This window comes from Convolutriloba macropyga, chromosome 9 (assembly GCF_964194025.1).
Source record: "Convolutriloba macropyga chromosome 9, txConMacr16.3, whole genome shotgun sequence".
Classification (NCBI taxonomy): domain Eukaryota; kingdom Metazoa; phylum Xenacoelomorpha; order Acoela; family Convolutidae; genus Convolutriloba; species Convolutriloba macropyga.
In genome coordinates this window covers 58,731,256-58,749,976 of record NC_134476.1, presented here as the reverse complement: position 1 = coordinate 58,749,976, position 18,721 = coordinate 58,731,256, and the positions used below count along the sequence as shown (strand labels likewise).

Genomic DNA, 18,721 nt, shown 5'->3' with positions numbered 1-18,721 from the left:
GTGTGAATTGTCAAGTAATTAGGTGAATTATTGTTGACATGTCTAAATTGTTAGTAATTATGCATCAATGAATTTAATTTATGATTTTCATGACTTAATTCTTTGTTTTCAAAAATCATAAATAATTTTTGAGTTTGCGAGTGTGTTGTACTTTTTTCAATATATCAATTCAACTTTTATCACTCTATATCATTAGGAACAGGTCTCAGGTCTCATAGGCTGCTAATTTGAACTATTTTAACCGATTTAATTGTTTCGGTACAAAGCTTCCTGTTTCTATGATTCTGACACTAATTGTTTTTCGTCTTATACGCTTTTTGTTTCCAAAAAGGTTTTTGACTTTTTAAGTTACGCTTGTATTTGTTATACTCATAACTTGTCTTATCGCTTAATATCATTAATGACAGGTGTCATCGATTGCTAATGATTTAGCGAGGACTCAGTTAAGTGAATTAAGTGTTTCTGTGCGTAGCTATTGTTTTGTGTCTTTTTCACTTAGTGATATTTAGTGGTCCTCAAAACACGAAGGATCTTGGACTAATTAAATTCATGTTTTTTTGTTCTTGTTTGCGCATATGGTTTGGGTCTTAGACTTTGTTGACTGCCTTAGTATGATGCTGCTGTAAAAGTGTGAATTGTCAAGTAATTAGGTGAATTATTGTTGACATGTCTAAATTGTTAGTAATTATGCATCAATGAATTTAATTTATGATTTTCATGACTTAATTCTTTGTTTTCAAAAATCATAAATAATTTTTGAGTTTGCGAGTGTGTTGTACTTTTTTCAATATATCAATTCAACTTTTATCACTATATATCATTAGGAACAGGTCTCAGGTCTCATAGGCTGCTAATTTGAACTATTTTAACCGATTTAATTGTTTCGGTACAAAGCTTCCTGTTTCTATGATTCTGACACTAATTGTTTTTCGTCTTATACGCTTTTTGTTTCCAAAAAGGTTTTTGACTTTTTAAGTTACGCTTGTATTTGTTATACTCATAACTTGTCTTATCGCTTAATATCATTAATGACAGGTGTCATCGATTGCTAATGATTTAGCGAGGACTCAGTTAAGTGAATTAAGTGTTTCTGTGCGTAGCTATTGTTTTGTGTCTTTTTCACTTAGTGATATTTAGTGGTCCTCAAAACACGAAGGATCTTGGACTAATTAAATTCATGTTTTTTTGTTCTTGTTTGCGCATATGGTTTGGGTCTTAGACTTTGTTGACTGCCTTAGTATGATGCTGCTGTAAAAGTGTGAATTGTCAAGTAATTAGGTGAATTATTGTTGACATGTCTAAATTGTTAGTAATTATGCATCAATGAATTTAATTTATGATTTTCATGACTTAATTCTTTGTTTTCAAAAATCATAAATAATTTTTGAGTTTGCGAGTGTGTTGTACTTTTTTCAATATATCAATTCATTTTTTATCACTATATATCATTAGGAAAAGGTCTCAGGTCTCATAGGCTGCTAATTTGAACTATTTTAACCGATTTAATTGTTTCGGTACAAAGCTTCCTGTTTCTATGATTCTGACACTAATTGTTTTTCGTCTTATACGCTTTTTGTTTCCAAAAAGGTTTTTGACTTTTTAAGTTACGCTTGTATTTGTTATACTCATAACTTGTCTTATCGCTTAATATCATTAATGACAGGTGTCATCGATTGCTAATGATTTAGCGAGGACTCAGTTAAGTGAATTAAGTGTTTCTGTGCGTAGCTATTGTTTTGTGTCTTTTTCACTTAGTGATATTTAGTGGTCCTCAAAACACGAAGGATCTTGGACTAATTAAATTCATGTTTTTTTGTTCTTGTTTGCGCATATGGTTTGGGTCTTAGACTTTGTTGACTGCCTTAGTATGATGCTGCTGTAAAAGTGTGAATTGTCAAGTAATTAGGTGAATTATTGTTGACATGTCTAAATTGTTAGTAATTATGCATCAATGAATTTAATTTATGATTTTCATGACTTAATTCTTTGTTTTCAAAAATCATAAATAATTTTTGAGTTTGCGAGTGTGTTGTACTTTTTTCAATATATCAATTCAACTTTTATCACTATATATCATTAGGAACAGGTCTCAGGTCTCATAGGCTGCTAATTTGAACTATTTTAACCGATTTAATTGTTTCGGTACAAAGCTTCCTGTTTCTATGATTCTGACACTAATTGTTTTTCGTCTTATACGCTTTTTGTGTCCAAAAAGGTTTTTGACTTTTTAAGTTACGCTTGTATTTGTTTACTCATAACTTGTCTTATCGCTTAATATCATTAATGACAGGTGTCATCGATTGCTAATGATTTAGCGAGGACTCAGTTAAGTGAATTAAGTGTTTCTGTGCGTAGCTATTGTTTTGTGTCTTTTTCACTTAGTGGTATTTAGTGGTCCTCAAAACACGAAGGATCTTGGACTAATTAAATTCATGTTTCTTTGTTCTTGTTTGCGCATATGGTTTGGGTCTTAGACTTTGTTGACTGCCTTAGTATGATGCTGCTGTAAAAGTGTGAATTGTCAAGTAATTAGGTGAATTATTGTTGACATGTCTAAATTGTTAGTAATTATGCATCAATGAATTTAATTTATGATTTTCATGACTTAATTCTTTGTTTTCAAAAATCATAAATAATTTTTGAGTTTGCGAGTGTGTTGTACTTTTTTCAATATATCAATTCAACTTTTATCACTATATATCATTGGGAACAGGTCTCAGGTCTCATAGGCTGCTAATTTGAACTATTTTAACCGATTTAATTGTTTCGGTACAAAGCTTCCTGTTTCTATGATTCTGACTCTATTTGTTTTTCGTCTTATACGCTTTTTGTTTCCAAAAAGGTTTTTGACTTTTCGAGGTACGCTAGTAGTTGTTATACTCATAACTTGTCTTATCGCTTAATATCATTAATGACAGGTGTCATCGATTGCTAATGATTTAGCGAGGACTCAGTTAAGTGAATTAAGTGTTTCTGTGCGTAGCTATTGTTTTGTGTCTTTTTCACGTAGTGATATTTAGTGGTCCTCAAAACACGAAGCATCTTGGAAAAGGAAGTCTGTAATTAAATTCATGTTTTTTGTTCTTTTTTGCGCATATATTTTGGGTCTTAGACTTTGTTGACTGGCTTAGTATGATGCTGCTGTAAAAGTGTGAATTGTCAAGTAATTAAGTGAATTATTGTTGACAAGTCTCAAAAGTTAGTAATTATGCATCAATGAATCTAATTTATGGTTTTCATGACTTCATTATTTGTTTTCAAAATTCAGTAACAGTTTTTTTACTATGCGAGTGTCCGTTGTACTTTTTGTTGTCTTATCAGCAGATATCATGAGGAACGTGTCTCATAGTTTGCTAATCTGAACTATTTCAACCGATTTAATTGTTTCGGTTCAAAGCTTCCTGGCTCTACGACTATGACTTCAATTGTTTTCAAGAAACGTCGTTTTTTGAACTTTCTGAGTCTTTTTTTAACAGTTTGTTGTCTTATTTTTAATTCTAATCAATGACAGGTCTCATTTGTTGCTAACAATGCCTAATTCAATAGAATTAACCGTTTCAATTTATGGCTATTGCTTTCTGTCTTATGCGCTATTCGTTTTCAAAAATTGTTTTTCATGTGTTTGTTGTACTCTTGAATGTCTTATCGCTTAATATCCTTAATGACAGGTCTCTTCGAATGATAGTGAGTTAATGAGGATTCATTTAAATGAATTAAGTGCTTTAGTACTTAGCTATTGATTTGTGTCTTTTACACTGTTTGTGCAAGAAAGTTAGTCAGTTTTTGACGTTTTGCAAAAAATTGGTTGTATTTTGTTTCTTATCATTTAGTGTCAATAGGTCTATCGGGCGCTAATAGCGAATAAATGAATCTAATTTTTCACATGAGTTCACAGCAGCGTTTTTCGGATTTTGACAAATGCTTTCCAAAAAAATATATTTGTCCTGCATTTTTTTTGTTTTAACGCTTTTTCTCCAACATAACAGCTCCTTTTGGGATTCTAGTGCGGCTTAGTTTTGGTCAATTCGTTAGTTTAAAACGAGTTTTTAGCTAATGTTAAAAGATTTGGCTTGTAGTTATGAGGTTCGCTTACTTTGACGCGCCTGACTTTCAAAGATTTTCGGCTATTTCTTTAGTTTTGTGCTTCTTTTTGCTTTGTTTTTCATTGATTCCCACAAGGTTGTTGTTATGTGTACTCATTTTAAGGATCCGCAGAGTTAAGATTTTCATAATTTGTTATTATTAGTGATTCTCAAAACACGGAGAATCTTGGAAAACGAAGTTTTATGATTAAATTCTTTTTTTGTTCATTTTTGCGTCTAGCGTATAGTTTGGGCCACGGGCTTTGTTGACTGTCTTGATATGATGTTGCTGTAAAAGTGTGTTTTCTCAGGTAATATGGTGAATTATTTTTTAAGATTGAATTCAGGACTTGTCCTGCTGTTTTTTTTTACTTCGCCGATTAAAACGTTGTTTTGCTTTACAGTAAGTCACTTCTTGTTCAACGTTTTGCGCAAAATCATTTTGTCTACTCTATGCCAGTGTTATTCTTCGCTCGCTCTGCTCAAAGCCCTCTGGAACAGCAGATGTTCAGCGAAGAAATCGAAGTTGAACGGGGTCATAAAAAACGATATAAAGAACAAACGGGATAACCCCAAGCCAATTTTTTGATGCCAGCTTCTTTTTCTTTTGTGTCATAGCGATTATCTCTATTTTTCATTCAGAATTTAGTGGAGCAAGTTTTTGAGTTCATTGTGTGATTGTTTTTGGTCACGCTTGACCTCAATCTCAAAATAACTTTTCTTTAATCAAAGAGATAAGCTCAACTGAGTGTGTGTCACTCTTATTCAAGGTTATTTGAGAGCAGCTAAGAGAAGCAGCAATGCAGTATGCAGGTTTAATAAAAATTTAAGATTTGAGTAATTGATTAAATGACCTTTCTCGTTTCAGGTCTTTTTAAAATCTTGAGACTAGATTGCAAAGCCATGGGGGATATTTTCTGGCAATCTGCCAGTTATTTTTTATTGCTCTGGGAGAAGGCTCGTGATTTTAGTAGTCCTGAGGTCTTTTTAAAATGCCATTTTTTGCTTCTGATTTTCCGTCTCCATCGCATGCTTGACTCCTCCTCGAGACCCCCTACTTCGCTCACCCCTCTAATACGCGCCTCATTGCTGGCATACGTATGCCACAGCTGTCTACTACAGAATCTCAACGCCTGCCGGGTGTTTGACAGTAAGTCGCCCGACGTTAGTCGGTTATGCCTATTAGTTTTATTCTCGATCATGTTTTTAGTTTTTACACAAGTCTTTCACTTACTTCACTCACTGTTTTTGCTAAATGGCGATGAGAATTGTTTCTAGCAAGCTAGCGCAATATAGTGAATAATGTTAAACTCAAAGGAGCAAAATCGAAAACGGGATAGGCCGATAAAGCCCGGTCTTTAATTTATGGTGCATTAGGTTAGAGTTTGTAAGAGCGATTGCTAGCTGGTAGCAGTATTAAATTTAATAGCCTGAAGAATATTAGACGAATTAACTGTAGTCGTATGATCTTTCTAAAATTGTCCAAAAAAGAGTAGTTTTGACACTTAGAAAAAGCGTGTCAGTTTGTGTATCTCTTCGATAGTCGCTAGTATTGCAATTTTGCAATCCGGTACATGCATTTGGATAGTTTTGGGAGCTCTGTTTTGCATCAGACAATTTTAGATGTGATCTTACAATTTTTTTAATGTCTTTTGGCTGGTGAAGACCATCGGGCATTAAGCTTCAATGGAGGCCCTAAGCTAGTTTGTTGTCTTTTTGTGATAAGTGTGCTAAAAAGCCTAGTTCAATGTGAAGAGGAGGCACAATGTGTCAATTTTTCCCTGTTTTGGTCATATTTGCTTTTTTTGTCAATATTTTTTTGATTGAGGTTGATCATGTTTTTCATATTTATGTTTTGCTTTATGTTTATTGCTTGTGCCGATTGGAGCTCAAAAAAACTTTTATTGGCTTTTAGAGGCCGAGGTAACTTGCAAGAGATTGCAGATTTTTGATTTGATAAATTGCTAATTTTTCCAAACGTTTGTTTATCTTTTGTTGTTTTTGCATGAGTTTGTATCCGATTTGTCCATTTAAGTTTCTGCTAGCCTGCACATTATTTGTTTTGTAAACTTTGGTCGAAAATAGATATTTGAAGACAGATGAGTATAAAAACAGATTAGCAACAAATTTTATTTTTTTTTTTTTGAAAACTTCAGGAATTTTGTTTGAGTACAAGTGGTCAATGAAACAGTTTTCGGCTAGCAGCTGCTGGGTTGTTGCGTGACATGGCATTGTTGTAGTCTTGGCTTTGGAGTCAATTGCACCAAGAATAATTAACTTAACTTGGTTTTCGGCGAAATTCAATTGTTTTGACAATTTTTATTGTTTTTTTGCCGTTCCTCGGATGAGTTTTTCTCCGCTTTACCTTATATCACAGCTAGTTCAACATTTTGCTCGAAATCTTTTTGCATCACTAGGCTAGTTTCGCGCGATTCTCTGATTCTGATCAAATTTTCTGATTCTTTGAGACAGCAGTTTCTCGCCAAAGGAATTTAAAATGAACTGAGTCAGAATTGAAAAACCAACCGAAAATGGAAACGCGGATGAACCCATAAAGACAAGTTCTATATACCAAGTATTTGAATCTTGTTCTAAAAACCAGGCGTATCGTTTATTGACATTGATACTAATCTCTGCATCCTCTCAGGGGTGTGCTTAACTAAACGATCCCATCATAATAGCTAGAACTTTAAAAAAAATTCTGTAGAGCAATTTTTTTGTTCTTTCAGCTTTTCAATCACAAAGAAGGTAATGGGAATCACTGATGCCTATCCGGTAATCTGCCGGGTATGTTTTTTTTCTTGGAATCGATTGCACTAAACGTTAGTCTACGTGAAATTAGTATCAGTTTTTATGTACTATCGGTTGTAAAATTAAAGAAAATAGATTTTTCCATGATTATCTCTCCCATATGGAATGCGATCCACAACTGTGGTTTGTCTCTGGTGCAAAACGTTTTCTTCCAAGTACGTGTATGCATCGTGGTCGCAGTTACTGTGAAACCACTAAACTGAGAAGAAATAACCGAGATTGAAATTTAATATGAATATATCTTTCCACTTATTAATTGCTCTCGTAGAGAAGCAATTATGTAAACGTGCGTGTCTTTTCTATGCAAAATTTTTGCTCGACGGTTTTGACTTCTCGAGTGACTTTTACGCCCGTGACTTTTTGCGTTTCGCGTGATCTAAAATTCTCTCTCAATCACAATTTCAAGCAACTGAACTCAATTGGCGGCAATTTAATACTAACAGTCAAATGAAAAGTGCGCCGAAACTGGTGCCATTTTTCACTTTAAATCTGAATAGTGGTGTATGTTCCCCTCTAATGTGGTTATTTGAAGCGCAATCTTGAACTTCTTAGTCCCTTTCAGGCTCCCCACCCACAACCCCCCTCCCCCCTGCCCCCCCCCCCCCCCCCCCCCCCCCAGACTGAAGCAGGCAGCAATTGATTATAGCTCCCATTGGTCGTTCGAGAGCAATTCTTCCGACGTTTAGTCGGTTATGTTTTAAAATGTTGCCATTATCAGTTGCCTGAATTGTGTCAATGTTTCGAATCGCTGAAGCCCATTTTGAATTGGCGAATAAATTTCAGGTTGTAGTCCCGAACGGAAAGAAGGAATCTGACTATCATCGAGGCGATGAGCAAGTGACGGGTGAGGGTAGGAGGATTGGTTCACAGGGGAGACATTCTAGCAGATGGCAGGAGAGGTTCCTGGATGACCATGAGGTCCCTTGGCAGAACTTCACTAGTTTCCCCAAACAGAAAGGTAAAACAATTAACAGGAATCAAAAATTCCAAAATTTGATAACTGAAGTTACTGATGAGGTGGAAAATCACGGTGTGCAGGACAATTTTGGATCCCCAAACTAAGTTAGTATCCCCTTATCCTGCCTTTCCACATGACCTCTCCACTCATCCCTCTCTGCTCAACTGAACGCATTTTTTGCCCTTTCCCCTTCATGCTCAGTCCCAATTGGACTAGTCTAAAATTTAGGTTAGTAAAAGTTGATTAAGGTCTTTTGCAGGAAATAATTAATAATAATAATTGAATTCGTCTTGATCTATTAAAATTACAAAAATTAACATCGATAGGTATATATTTTTTTTCCAAACATGTAAATTAATAATATAACCGAAAGGTTAAAGTTTACATGTCGTCAGAATAATCACGAATATTTATTGAAATAATCAAAATTATACATCAAACTTCTGGTTATTAATTGATGTTACCCATTAAGCTGTTCGTTCTACTATATAAAAAATAAGACACGAATGATCCTAACTGTCTATCTATTGGAAAATTTTCATGCTGACGTTGCAAAAACTCTGTTAAATTTCTTTTGAAAAGAATTTTGTTCTCCGTCGCTCTTACGTTAGAGGGTAACTTATTCCATTTTTGTATGCTCTTCAAAATCAAAGATCTTTTACTCTGCTTATTATACATTTGCGTTCTTATTATCAGCTGTTTTGTCTTTTTGTTCTGTTTTAACTGTAGGCGGTTTGCACATTTTTTAAATGTTTCTGATACTATCCTCTGATTCAAGTCTGTGTGGAGTTTCAATATACTAAACTTTGAAATAATTAATTCAGCTGGTAGGACATGCGATTTGAGAAGGATATCACGACAATGATCGAATTTACGACGCATATAACACACTTTTATGCCCCAAATAATCTATCGATTTATACGCTGTATATTTTTTGCTGACAATGGTTGTAAATAAACTCCACTGAATGACAAATGAGAGAGGACTAAAGATTTGAACACTTGCAACCTTACTTCCAAAGGTATATGGTTTCTTACTAGATATAGTGAGCGAATGGCGGCCGCCATTTTTTTTAAAACTACATTTAGATGTGCTTCAAAAGTCAATTTTGAGTCAAGGTGTATTCCTAGATAACGACAAGTCTCAGCAGATTTTATTAAATTTCCGTTAAAATTAATTTTTGGTTCTAATTCGTCCCTGGTAGAAAAAAAAGTAGTTCTGTTTTATCAGCGTTCAAAGTGAGTTGATTTTCCTTCAAGTAACTGTCCGTCTTCAGTAAAATATTTTCAATTTTTGTTGCAATTGTTTCTCCTGGTTCATATCGACATAAAATACTAGTATCGTCTGCGAATTGAACAAGCTCAAAGTCACCTTTGATTTTTTTCTGAAAAATCGTTAACGTATAAAAGAAAAATTAGGGGTCCTAATGCTTTGCCTTGCGGTACTCTGTGTTTAACGAAAATGTGTTCTGAGACCTCGGTGCCTATTTTGACGCATTGTGATCTTTCTTCGAGCCCATTTTCATCTGTTGAAGATTTATTGTTTTGGAATCCAAATTGCTCTTTATTCAATAAATTTTTTTTATCAATGTGATCCATCATTTGGAAAAGGAGAAGTTTCTCAAAAAGTATAGCAAAGCTTGGTGTGACCGAAATTGGTCGATAGTTGCACACTTGTGTTGTTGATCCTTTTTTGTGAATTGGTGTGACATATGCATGTTTTAGAACAGTTGGAAAGACACTGTTTTGAATACATTCATTAAAAATAAATTGCAGGTGATTACCAATTGCGTACTTCGCCGCCTTTTAAGCCCATGCATGGACAAATCCTGTACCCAGTGACTTACTGTTTTCTAAACTATCAATAGTTTTGTAGATTTCTTTTAAAGTCAATACTCATAAATTGAATTTTTCAGAACAGTGGTCCAACTTATGGATATTGAGAGGAACGAAATCACCAGAATATTTGCCCATTTCCGCAAAAGATTTATTAAATGCATTGCAGATTGCTTTTTTGTCAACGGTCATGGCTCCGTCTATTTCAATTTCTGACACAATACCTTGTTTGTGGTTTCCTAATTTTTTATTGATGAAATTCTATTTCTGCTTTGATGTTTCACATTAAAAAAATTAACAGAATATTTGTGATGTGCATCTCGTAGTTTTCGGTTCACTAGGTTACGGCATTTTTTGAACTCGTCGAAAACATCGTAGTTTTGAGAGAATTTGTATTGATTGTACAAATGATGTTTTTCTGCTATTATTTTTTGAGTTCCTTGGATATCCATGGTTTATCACTTTTTTGTTTCGTTTTATTGAAGAATCACAGATCTGTATAGGTGCATGTTGATCAAATATACTTTGAAAATTTTCATTAAATTTTGTAAACATTTCATCACAATTTTCCTCTTGATACATAGGTCCCCAGTCCGCAAAAGCCAAGTCCCTGTTGAATTTCTCCACCAAAAATAGTTTCATGTTCCTTTGAAATGTGTATCTTCGTTCCTCCCTATCATTTCTAAATTACTGATAAAATATGATATTGTGGTCAACCTCAATGGGCGGCAAACAAACTTTCCATTCTACAATTTGATTTTTTGTCATGAAGCAGTCATCGATAAGGGATTTATTAGTTCTGCTGATGCGAGTGGGAGTGTCCACATTTGTTGGGTTAAGTGCCAGACCAGATATAAAGTTATCAAGTATTTCTTTCTCTTTTTTTGATTTGGTCAATGTTGTAGTCGCCAAATAGAAGAAGTTTGTGTGTTAAGTAACATGCATTAGATACTTCGGCACTCAACTCGTTCAAGAAAAAATCGGAAAGATTTTTACTCGGATTGTACGAAATGTTCACCAAACATTTCTTTCAGAGGTTCATCAATTTCGAGCCAACCTGATTAAAAAAAATGCATTAGCTATCTCAAATTCTTTCTTACGTTTAACATTGAAGTGTCTTGGGATCCAAACTCCGACACCCCCACCTCGCTGGACTCCCGTTTGTTTTGATCGAGCTTTTTGTAAGAAAAGATGTTCATTACTAATTTTGGAATTAGTGTCCTGTTGCTCGGAAATCCATGTTTCGGTTACTCTAAGTATAATTTGCGAATCTAGTTGTTCAAGCAAATTCGAAAGGTCTTCATACTTATTTTGTATGCTACGCGCATTTATGAGAAAAAATTTCAAACACTTTTGGGATGGATCTAGCACTTTAATCAAAAGTCGACAAGTTCGATGTATTAAAGGGTCCAGGATTTTCTTCAACATCTCCACAAAGGAGTAATGTTTTTCCCAAAACCAAATTGCAAAGAAAACGAACAGCTTTGAAGCGCAAAATTTTTTCAATCCAGCTGACCATCAATTCATATACATAGTCAAGACTGCACTAGCCGGAAAGCCTGCTAAAGGCTTGTGGAAGGCAGCCCAAGAGCATTTGAATCAATTTTAATCACAAAAATTAAGCATTATTATTAAAGTTAACGTGAAAATTGAACAAAATATGAAACATCATGAGGATAAAGATAAACAGAGAAACCTAAAAATAAAACGAAAAAAAAACAGATTAAGGTTAAATAAATTCTATTTCAACGATGCAGTCCTGGACAGCGTCAAGCCCGCGAGAGACACCTCCCAGCGCAATTACTTTTTGTGACCCTTAAGAACTATATGTTTCGGTACTAGTTTATACTAGTTGCTCTATTCCAAATTTTATGACATCTTAATTCACTGGAGGTAGTTACTAAACGTTTAATCAAACGTCCTCGGATATTAGTTCCCTATAATTCTTAGTAATAAAAAAAGAAAAACATTGTTAATTCCTTTGAGTATGAACTATAAAATACAGAACATAGTTTAAAGGCAATGTAGCGTTAAGAAGTATAAATGAAACACGTCACATATTGTGAAAGTTTAAAATTGTATTAAATTCACAATGTGCTAAAATATCGACAAATTAAGAGAGATGAATTATAATTGAGAAGAATTTTTAAAAATGCTAATCCTCCAATTAACATTTCATAGAAGACTAAATGACGCCCTAAAACTAAATCAAATTAAGATTGAACTTGAAAGATTTGAGATTAGAATTCAATTCAGAAACCGTTGGGTCTTTTAGAAACTCATTCCAGAATTGATTTTTATTGTAGTTTTGAGAGCCCGCTTTTTATGGATATTCCGCCTCAAGGTGAGAGGCAAATCGTTATACCAGTCAATTGCTTTTTTTGAAAAACAGTTTTGCATTATATTTGTTTTTTGGTTTGCTCCAAATGACAGCTTGTTTGTAGGGTCATTCATGTAATGGTCTCCGATGAAAGCAATTTCGCCTCTCGGATGAAGCAGGGTAGAATTGAAGTGATTGGTCGCTAACGGTGCTAGTAAAATTGGCAGACGTATGTAAATGAAATTTTTTGCTGTGCAATAAATTGAATTGTAAATACTGTCTAATTGCTCTCGAACAAAATTTGAAGCAATTACTGTAAACATGTTGGTAAATTTTATGAAAACTTTTTGTATGAACATTTTGCGCTTTTGTTTTTGAACATTCTTCGACTTCTCAAGTGACTTTTTCACGCCTCTTGATTTTTGAGTGAGCTCAATTGCTCGCTTCGAAGTTAAATTTGTTATTTATAGCCGTCGACAGCCTCTCAACCGCTATTATTTGAGCGCTCTCCTTTTTATAATTCAAAGAATTTGAATTGTATTGGAGCGCGGTCTTATAAGATCTGTTCACACATTTTCATGATCTTGAAGACAAATTGGAGTAGTGATTTTGGTCACGCCGAAATAGGAAATGGAGCGAAAAAGCAAGTGGTTTTGTGGAGTGGATTTTTTTGCTCTACTTTTAAAGTAGTGAGAAAACGGTGTTCGAACAAAAATTGGCTTTCTCGCTAGTGGTTTTTTTATTCACATGCGGCAATTTCACTTTAATTTTTACTGTTTTTTCGGTTCTTTGGAGCGGATTTTTTCTAAAGGGTTTTCCCAATCCATTCTTAGTTCATTCTAGGCCTAGTTTTTTGTTTGAACCAAATTTCCTTTTTCGCTAATGGTTTTTTGTTTGCATGCGGCAGTTTGATTTTCTGTTTTTTTGGAAATGGTTTTCCCAATTAGTCCGTTCTAGGTCTAGTTTTTGTTTAGCCAATGAAAAGTCTTTGAGTTGTACTTCAGGACTTGTCCTGCTATGTTTTTTAATTCGCTTTACCTTTTGATCACTTTTTTCGTTTTATATAATTCACGATTTCACGTTTGACTTTCGACTTACTTCACTCACTTTCAACTGAATGGATTCTAAATTCCTTCACGTATTCAATTACGCAATGTGTTGAATACTGTCAACGTTAAAAGATGAATATCAGAAGACGGGATAAACCGATAAAGCCCGGTCATTATGTCAATGAGAATTAGGTTATTAATGTTCATTAGAGTGTTTGCTGATATTGGTATTAAGCTTTCTAGCTTTCAGTTTGGAAGCTGAATTAAGTGTAGTTTTAGAATGCAGCTGAAACTGCACGCCAAATTAACACTTTTTGATACTGAAAAAAAAACTGAAAAAATTGCGGTCAGTTTATCTCATTTTTTCCTTTCTGTTTCAATCCCGATATGCATCAAGCGCGTCAACGGCGGCTATTTTCCAGCAATCTGCCGGCTATGTTAAAAGTAGTAAAAGCGATTGTAGCGTATGTAATGAAAAAGGCTTGATAGCCGAGTGATAAATGCTTCTGTTGAAGACTCCTGGGGTCGCGTTTCCAAATCTTTTTCGGATGTTTTGGCACCAATAAACAAAAATTTATCTTGATTGTAGCTGTAAATAATTCCGCCTATCGTTCGGGAGCAATTTGTCCGTCGTTAAACTGTCTATGTTTTTAACCAAAATGGTTTGATGTTTTCATGATTGCGATGTCTTTGAACGTAATGGTTGTCCAGCTCAAATTTTTGAGATAGCAACTGTCATATTGGTGATCGTGTGCAACGGTCACGAAGTTTAACTTAAAAATCGAAAGTGATGACGTGAGTTGCACATCTGCTATTTGTTTTTTATTTCTACCCTGAGATCTCTTATATTATTTGTTTCCAGGTTGTTTTAACTATTTTCTGGTTTCATGCAATACACTGTTACCAAACTATTTAATTTCCTTTCATGAGCTTCGCTTCTGTGTCTTTGATCACACTATAATTGCCTCTCTCATCAGCTTTTCAGAATTCTCTTGAAGTATTTAACGAAATTTCGTTGCAAAAATTTGACGCAATTATTGTAAACGTGTGTTCTTGTTTGTGCAATGTTTTTGCTTGACCGTCTTGTTCGAGAATGTTCTTTCGATTTCAGTTCTTGGATGACTTCTTCACGCTTGACTTAACTTTCGCTTGACCTAAATTGCCCTAATTCAGAAGTTAAGTCTGTTTGTAATGAAAGCGATTGCAGGATAAACTCGGATAAAGGGCGTTATAGCCGAGTGGTTAATGTCGAGTACCCTGGAAGGTGGAAGTTCGAACCGTCCTTGGTTGGAATTTTTTGTACATTTAAAAGAATTATGCAGGCTACAGTCACCTCAGAATTGAATTGCGCTGCCCGTCGTTGCAGAGCAATTTTCCCGAAGTCAGTTGATTTTTTCTATCTTCCTATATTACTTACTGTCCGAAGTAAAATGTTCGAACGAGTAATATGCAAGAGAACATATAAATGTTTCGAAAAAAGTAACTGTTTTGTTATAGCGTAGTTGTATTGTGGTGTTTCCAGTTTTTATAATTCAAAGAATATGAATTTCTTGATGATGATTTTTTAAAGATCTGTGCACTCATTTTGATGACTTTTGAAGTCAAATTGAAGTGATGGTTTTGGTCACGCCGAAGCAGGACGTGGAGCTAAGAAGCGAGAGGTTTTTCGTTGTGAACTGTTTTCCCTCCAGTTCTAAAGGGCAGTGAGAAAGCGGTATTTGAACAAATTTTCGGTCATTGAGAGCTAATTTTTGTTCACATGCATCAATTTGACTTCTGTTTTAATGTTTCTCAATTTTCATCAATTTTTTGCAATTAATTTTCAAGTCGTTTCCAATTCAATTCAGTGTCTAGTTTTATGCTTTTGTTAATAAAATTTTTTTGAATAACAAAGTTGTGGCTGAACAATCTCTTTTGCGTCAAGGGTCTTAGCAAGGGTTTAGCAAAATTTGGATAAGTGATAAAATTTCAAGGCTGTCAGCTCGGAAGGTTTTAAAAAAATGCTTGTAATTGAGAAATATACGCTGAGAACCTTCCAAGTGACGTGTGTACATATTTCGAAATTATAAAACTTTGTTGACAACAGGCACTCTAATGTTCTGTCTGGTGGAGAGACCCCCGGACAGAATGCGGAGGAAGTCTGAGGGAGGAGTACACAGGCAACATCCACCACCACCATTGCACCAAAGTGGACCTGGTAATAGAAACTCGCAGAATGGAATGCCACCAATCAACAGAGGAGGGTTCAAGGGCCCACTATCAGTCGCAAACAAACAAGTTCCTTACCTGATTGCAATTCCAACAGGTATGCAGTAATTAGATGAAGATATTGGAACTCAAACAATTTCGTCCGCTGACATAAAGTTCTTTTTAATAGCCGCAAAGCGATAGCTGCGGCTATTATTGGCCTCTCTTGGTTTTTTACAATTCAAAGAATTTGAATTTTCTTGGGGTACTTTTTTTATAGCTGTAATCTGAGCGGGGCTATATTGTGGTGCTGGTGGAGTAATAAAAAAGACCACTTTATTAACCATAACAGTCATAACAAGTAACAGAGAGTTATAATACTGTCTGGAGTGTGGTTATATATTTCATTACATAAGTGTAATTAAATTAAATTAAATTAATTCTTAGCTCGACCAGATAGTGTTGATTGATGAGTCGTGGTTTAGTAAACTTTTTAAAATCTGATAGATTTCCAACTAACCGACCCATAAGTTGTATATTGTTTACTATCAGAAAAGGACTTAATATAAAACTGTTTCATTTCTTTTGGGAAGGTTTTTTTCTTTTCCAAACCCCTTAGTTCTTTAGGAAGTGAATTCCAATCCTTTGATGCAGTTTTTATAATTGAACGTCCTAATTTTTGAGTGTGACATATAGAATCAAAAAATAAGTCACAGCTTCTAAGGTTTTGTCTGATGCACCAAGTGGGCAAGATTGTGACATCTAAAGGATTAAACGCGGGTAATAGACAGTTTCTCAGTTTCCACATATAAGTGGTTCTTTTTAATTTGATTAAATATTCAACAGGGAGAATAGAATGCTTTATTTTGAGATCTTTTGTTGAGTCTATTCTATTTCTAGAGTAACAAGCAGGAATGGCCCAATTTAGTTGCTTTTCAAGCGATATAAGCAAATTTTTGTCTATTGATTGGATTAAAAGTAATGAATAGTGTAGATGGCTGATAACAAATGCGTTCAGAACCGTTTTCCTTAGAAACGTTGGTATCCGATTACGGAGTGTTTAAATTGTTTTTATTCCACGCGCCATTTTCTTTAGAAGATGCTTCACTTCGTCTTGGAAACTGAGATTTTTGTCAATATGTACCCCAAGATACTTGACGCTTTTGTTCTCTGTAATAATTTTGTTCCCGATTTTTATTGATTCAGATTTGTTGAAGTTTCTGTTGCGGCTGAATAGTATGAATTCAGTTTTTGATGGACTCAGTTGTAGTTTTAGACTTGTGAAATATTTGGTATTTAGACTTGTGAAATATTTATGATGGAGTCTCTTTTTACGACTCGAAAAGAAGTATTGGTGATGTGTCTTCGTTATCGATAATTTTTGGAGTGTACTTAAAAGAGGATGTAAAAGTCAATGCCGCACGTGAAAACTAAGTGCTTAGGTCAAAGGGCTGAACAAATTGAAGAGAGGAGAGACTGATTATTTAGGTGCTCTCCTTTTTTCAACTCAAAGAATTCAAATTGTATTGGGGCGCTGTCTTTTCTAAGATTTGTTTTTACATTTTCATAATTTTGGAAGTCACTTGGATTAGTAATTTTGGTCACGCCGAAACAGAAAGTAAAGCGAAAAATCGAGAGGTTTTGTGGCATGAAATTTTTTTACTCTAATTTTGAAGTAGTGTGAGAAAACGGCAGAGTGAGAAAAAAATCGCTTTCTCGCTAGTGGTTTTTTAATTGCTCTTGAACGCAGTTCATAGCAATTATTGTAAACGTGTGTCTTTTTTTGCAAACTTTTCGCTTGACAATTTTGCACTTTTCTTGTAAAACATTCTTTGACTTCTCAAGTGACTTTTTCACGTTTTCGTTCATCTTTTTTGAGTGATCTCTAGTGCTCCGAAGTAAAGCTTGTTGCTAAAATAAAATCGGTTGCAGCAAAGCAAAATTAAGTAACTCGTAGCGCAGTGGTTGGTGCTTGTGGCCATGGATCGGGAATTCTGTGGTTCGAATCCCGGTGGGGAAAAATTGATATAGACTAAAGACCATGATGAATTAAATTGCCTCGCCTGTCGTTCAAGAGCAATTCTTCCGACATTTGTCGGTTTATGTTTGTTTTTTGCAAATTTCACTTTGATTTCTACTGTTTTTTTCGATTTTTTGGAATAGATTTTTATAATGTTTTTCCCAATCCATTCATATTTAATTCTAGCTGTAGTTTTTTGTTTGGACTAAATTTCCTCGCTAGTGGTTTTTGTTCACATGTGGCATTTTGAAATTGATTTTGAGTTTTTTTTTCTAGGTCTAGTTTAACCAATGAATATTCTTTGAACTGTACGTCAGGACTTGTCCTGTTATCTTTTTAATTTCGGTTTAGCTTTTGAACACGTTTTTCGTTTTACTTGTCACGATTTTCACGTTTGACTTCGGACTTACTTCACTCGCTGTTTCATTTGAATGGATTTTAATTTTATACGATCAATAACGCAATGTTGTGAATTTGGTCAAGGTCAAAATGCAAAATAAAAAGAAACAGGATATACATATATTGCCCGGTCATTAATTTATAATGTATTAGGTTATCAAAGTTCATTAAAACGATTGCTAGCTGTTGATTGTATTATGCTTAATAGCGTTCAGTTAAGACGATGAATTAAGTGTTGTTATAGAATTGATCCCAATATGCAGAATTTATACACCAATTAATAACACCTTCCACTTAGATAAATGTTGACAATTTCTCTCTGTTTTTAATAGCCGCACAGCGATAGCTGGGGCTATTATTGGCGTTCTCTTGGTTTTTTATTTCGTCGTCCTAATTTTTGTTTCCACCGTATGACGTCAGAGTCACTTTTTGTTCATTCGTTCATGCAATTTCAACTGAATTGCATGTGTGACGTCATTTTTCGCTCTTATAGGAGCGAGTTTTTTTTTGTTCATGGGCGTGATTAAATTTTTGGTCACACTTGATTTACCTCACTCTCAAAAATGACTTCCACTTTTTGTTTGGTTTAGGATTAGGATGTTGATTAGGATGTCTCTGACAGCCAGGCCTTGAGTGGGTCACTGATTGAGCGGGACAATGTTCTCAAACGAAGTTTGTAGCAATTATATTAGTCCTGTTGGTCTTTTTTAATGCAATTTTTCGCTTGACCGAATTTTCCCGTGACCCATTCGGCTTTTCGTCCTTAAAAACGGGATAAACAGGTAGCGCAATGTTGTGAATTTGGTCAAGGTCAAAATGCAAAATAAAAAGAAACATGATATACATATAATGCCCGGTCATTAATTTATAATGTATTAGGTTATCAAAGTTCATTAAACCGATTGCTAGCTGTTGATTGTATTATGCTTAATAGCGTTCAGTTAAGACGATGAATTAAGTGTTGTTATAGAATTGATCCCAATATGCAGAATTTATACACCAATTAATAACACCTTCCACTTAGATAAATGTTGACAATTTCTCTCTGTTTTTAATAGC

General features: G+C 34.6%; 1 protein-coding gene across 1 annotated transcript in view; it reads left to right on the top strand.

The window, feature by feature from the left end:
- Window positions 1-18,721, top strand: part of LOC142345495 (afadin-like) — a 115,067-nt gene that overhangs the window by 36,035 nt on the left and 60,311 nt on the right. Inside the window, exons 6-7 of the mRNA XM_075397564.1 lie at window positions 7,677-7,851; window positions 15,143-15,361. Of these exons, the coding sequence (XP_075253679.1) occupies window positions 7,677-7,851; window positions 15,143-15,361 (394 nt within the window). The remainder of the gene's footprint in view (window positions 1-7,676; window positions 7,852-15,142; window positions 15,362-18,721) is intronic.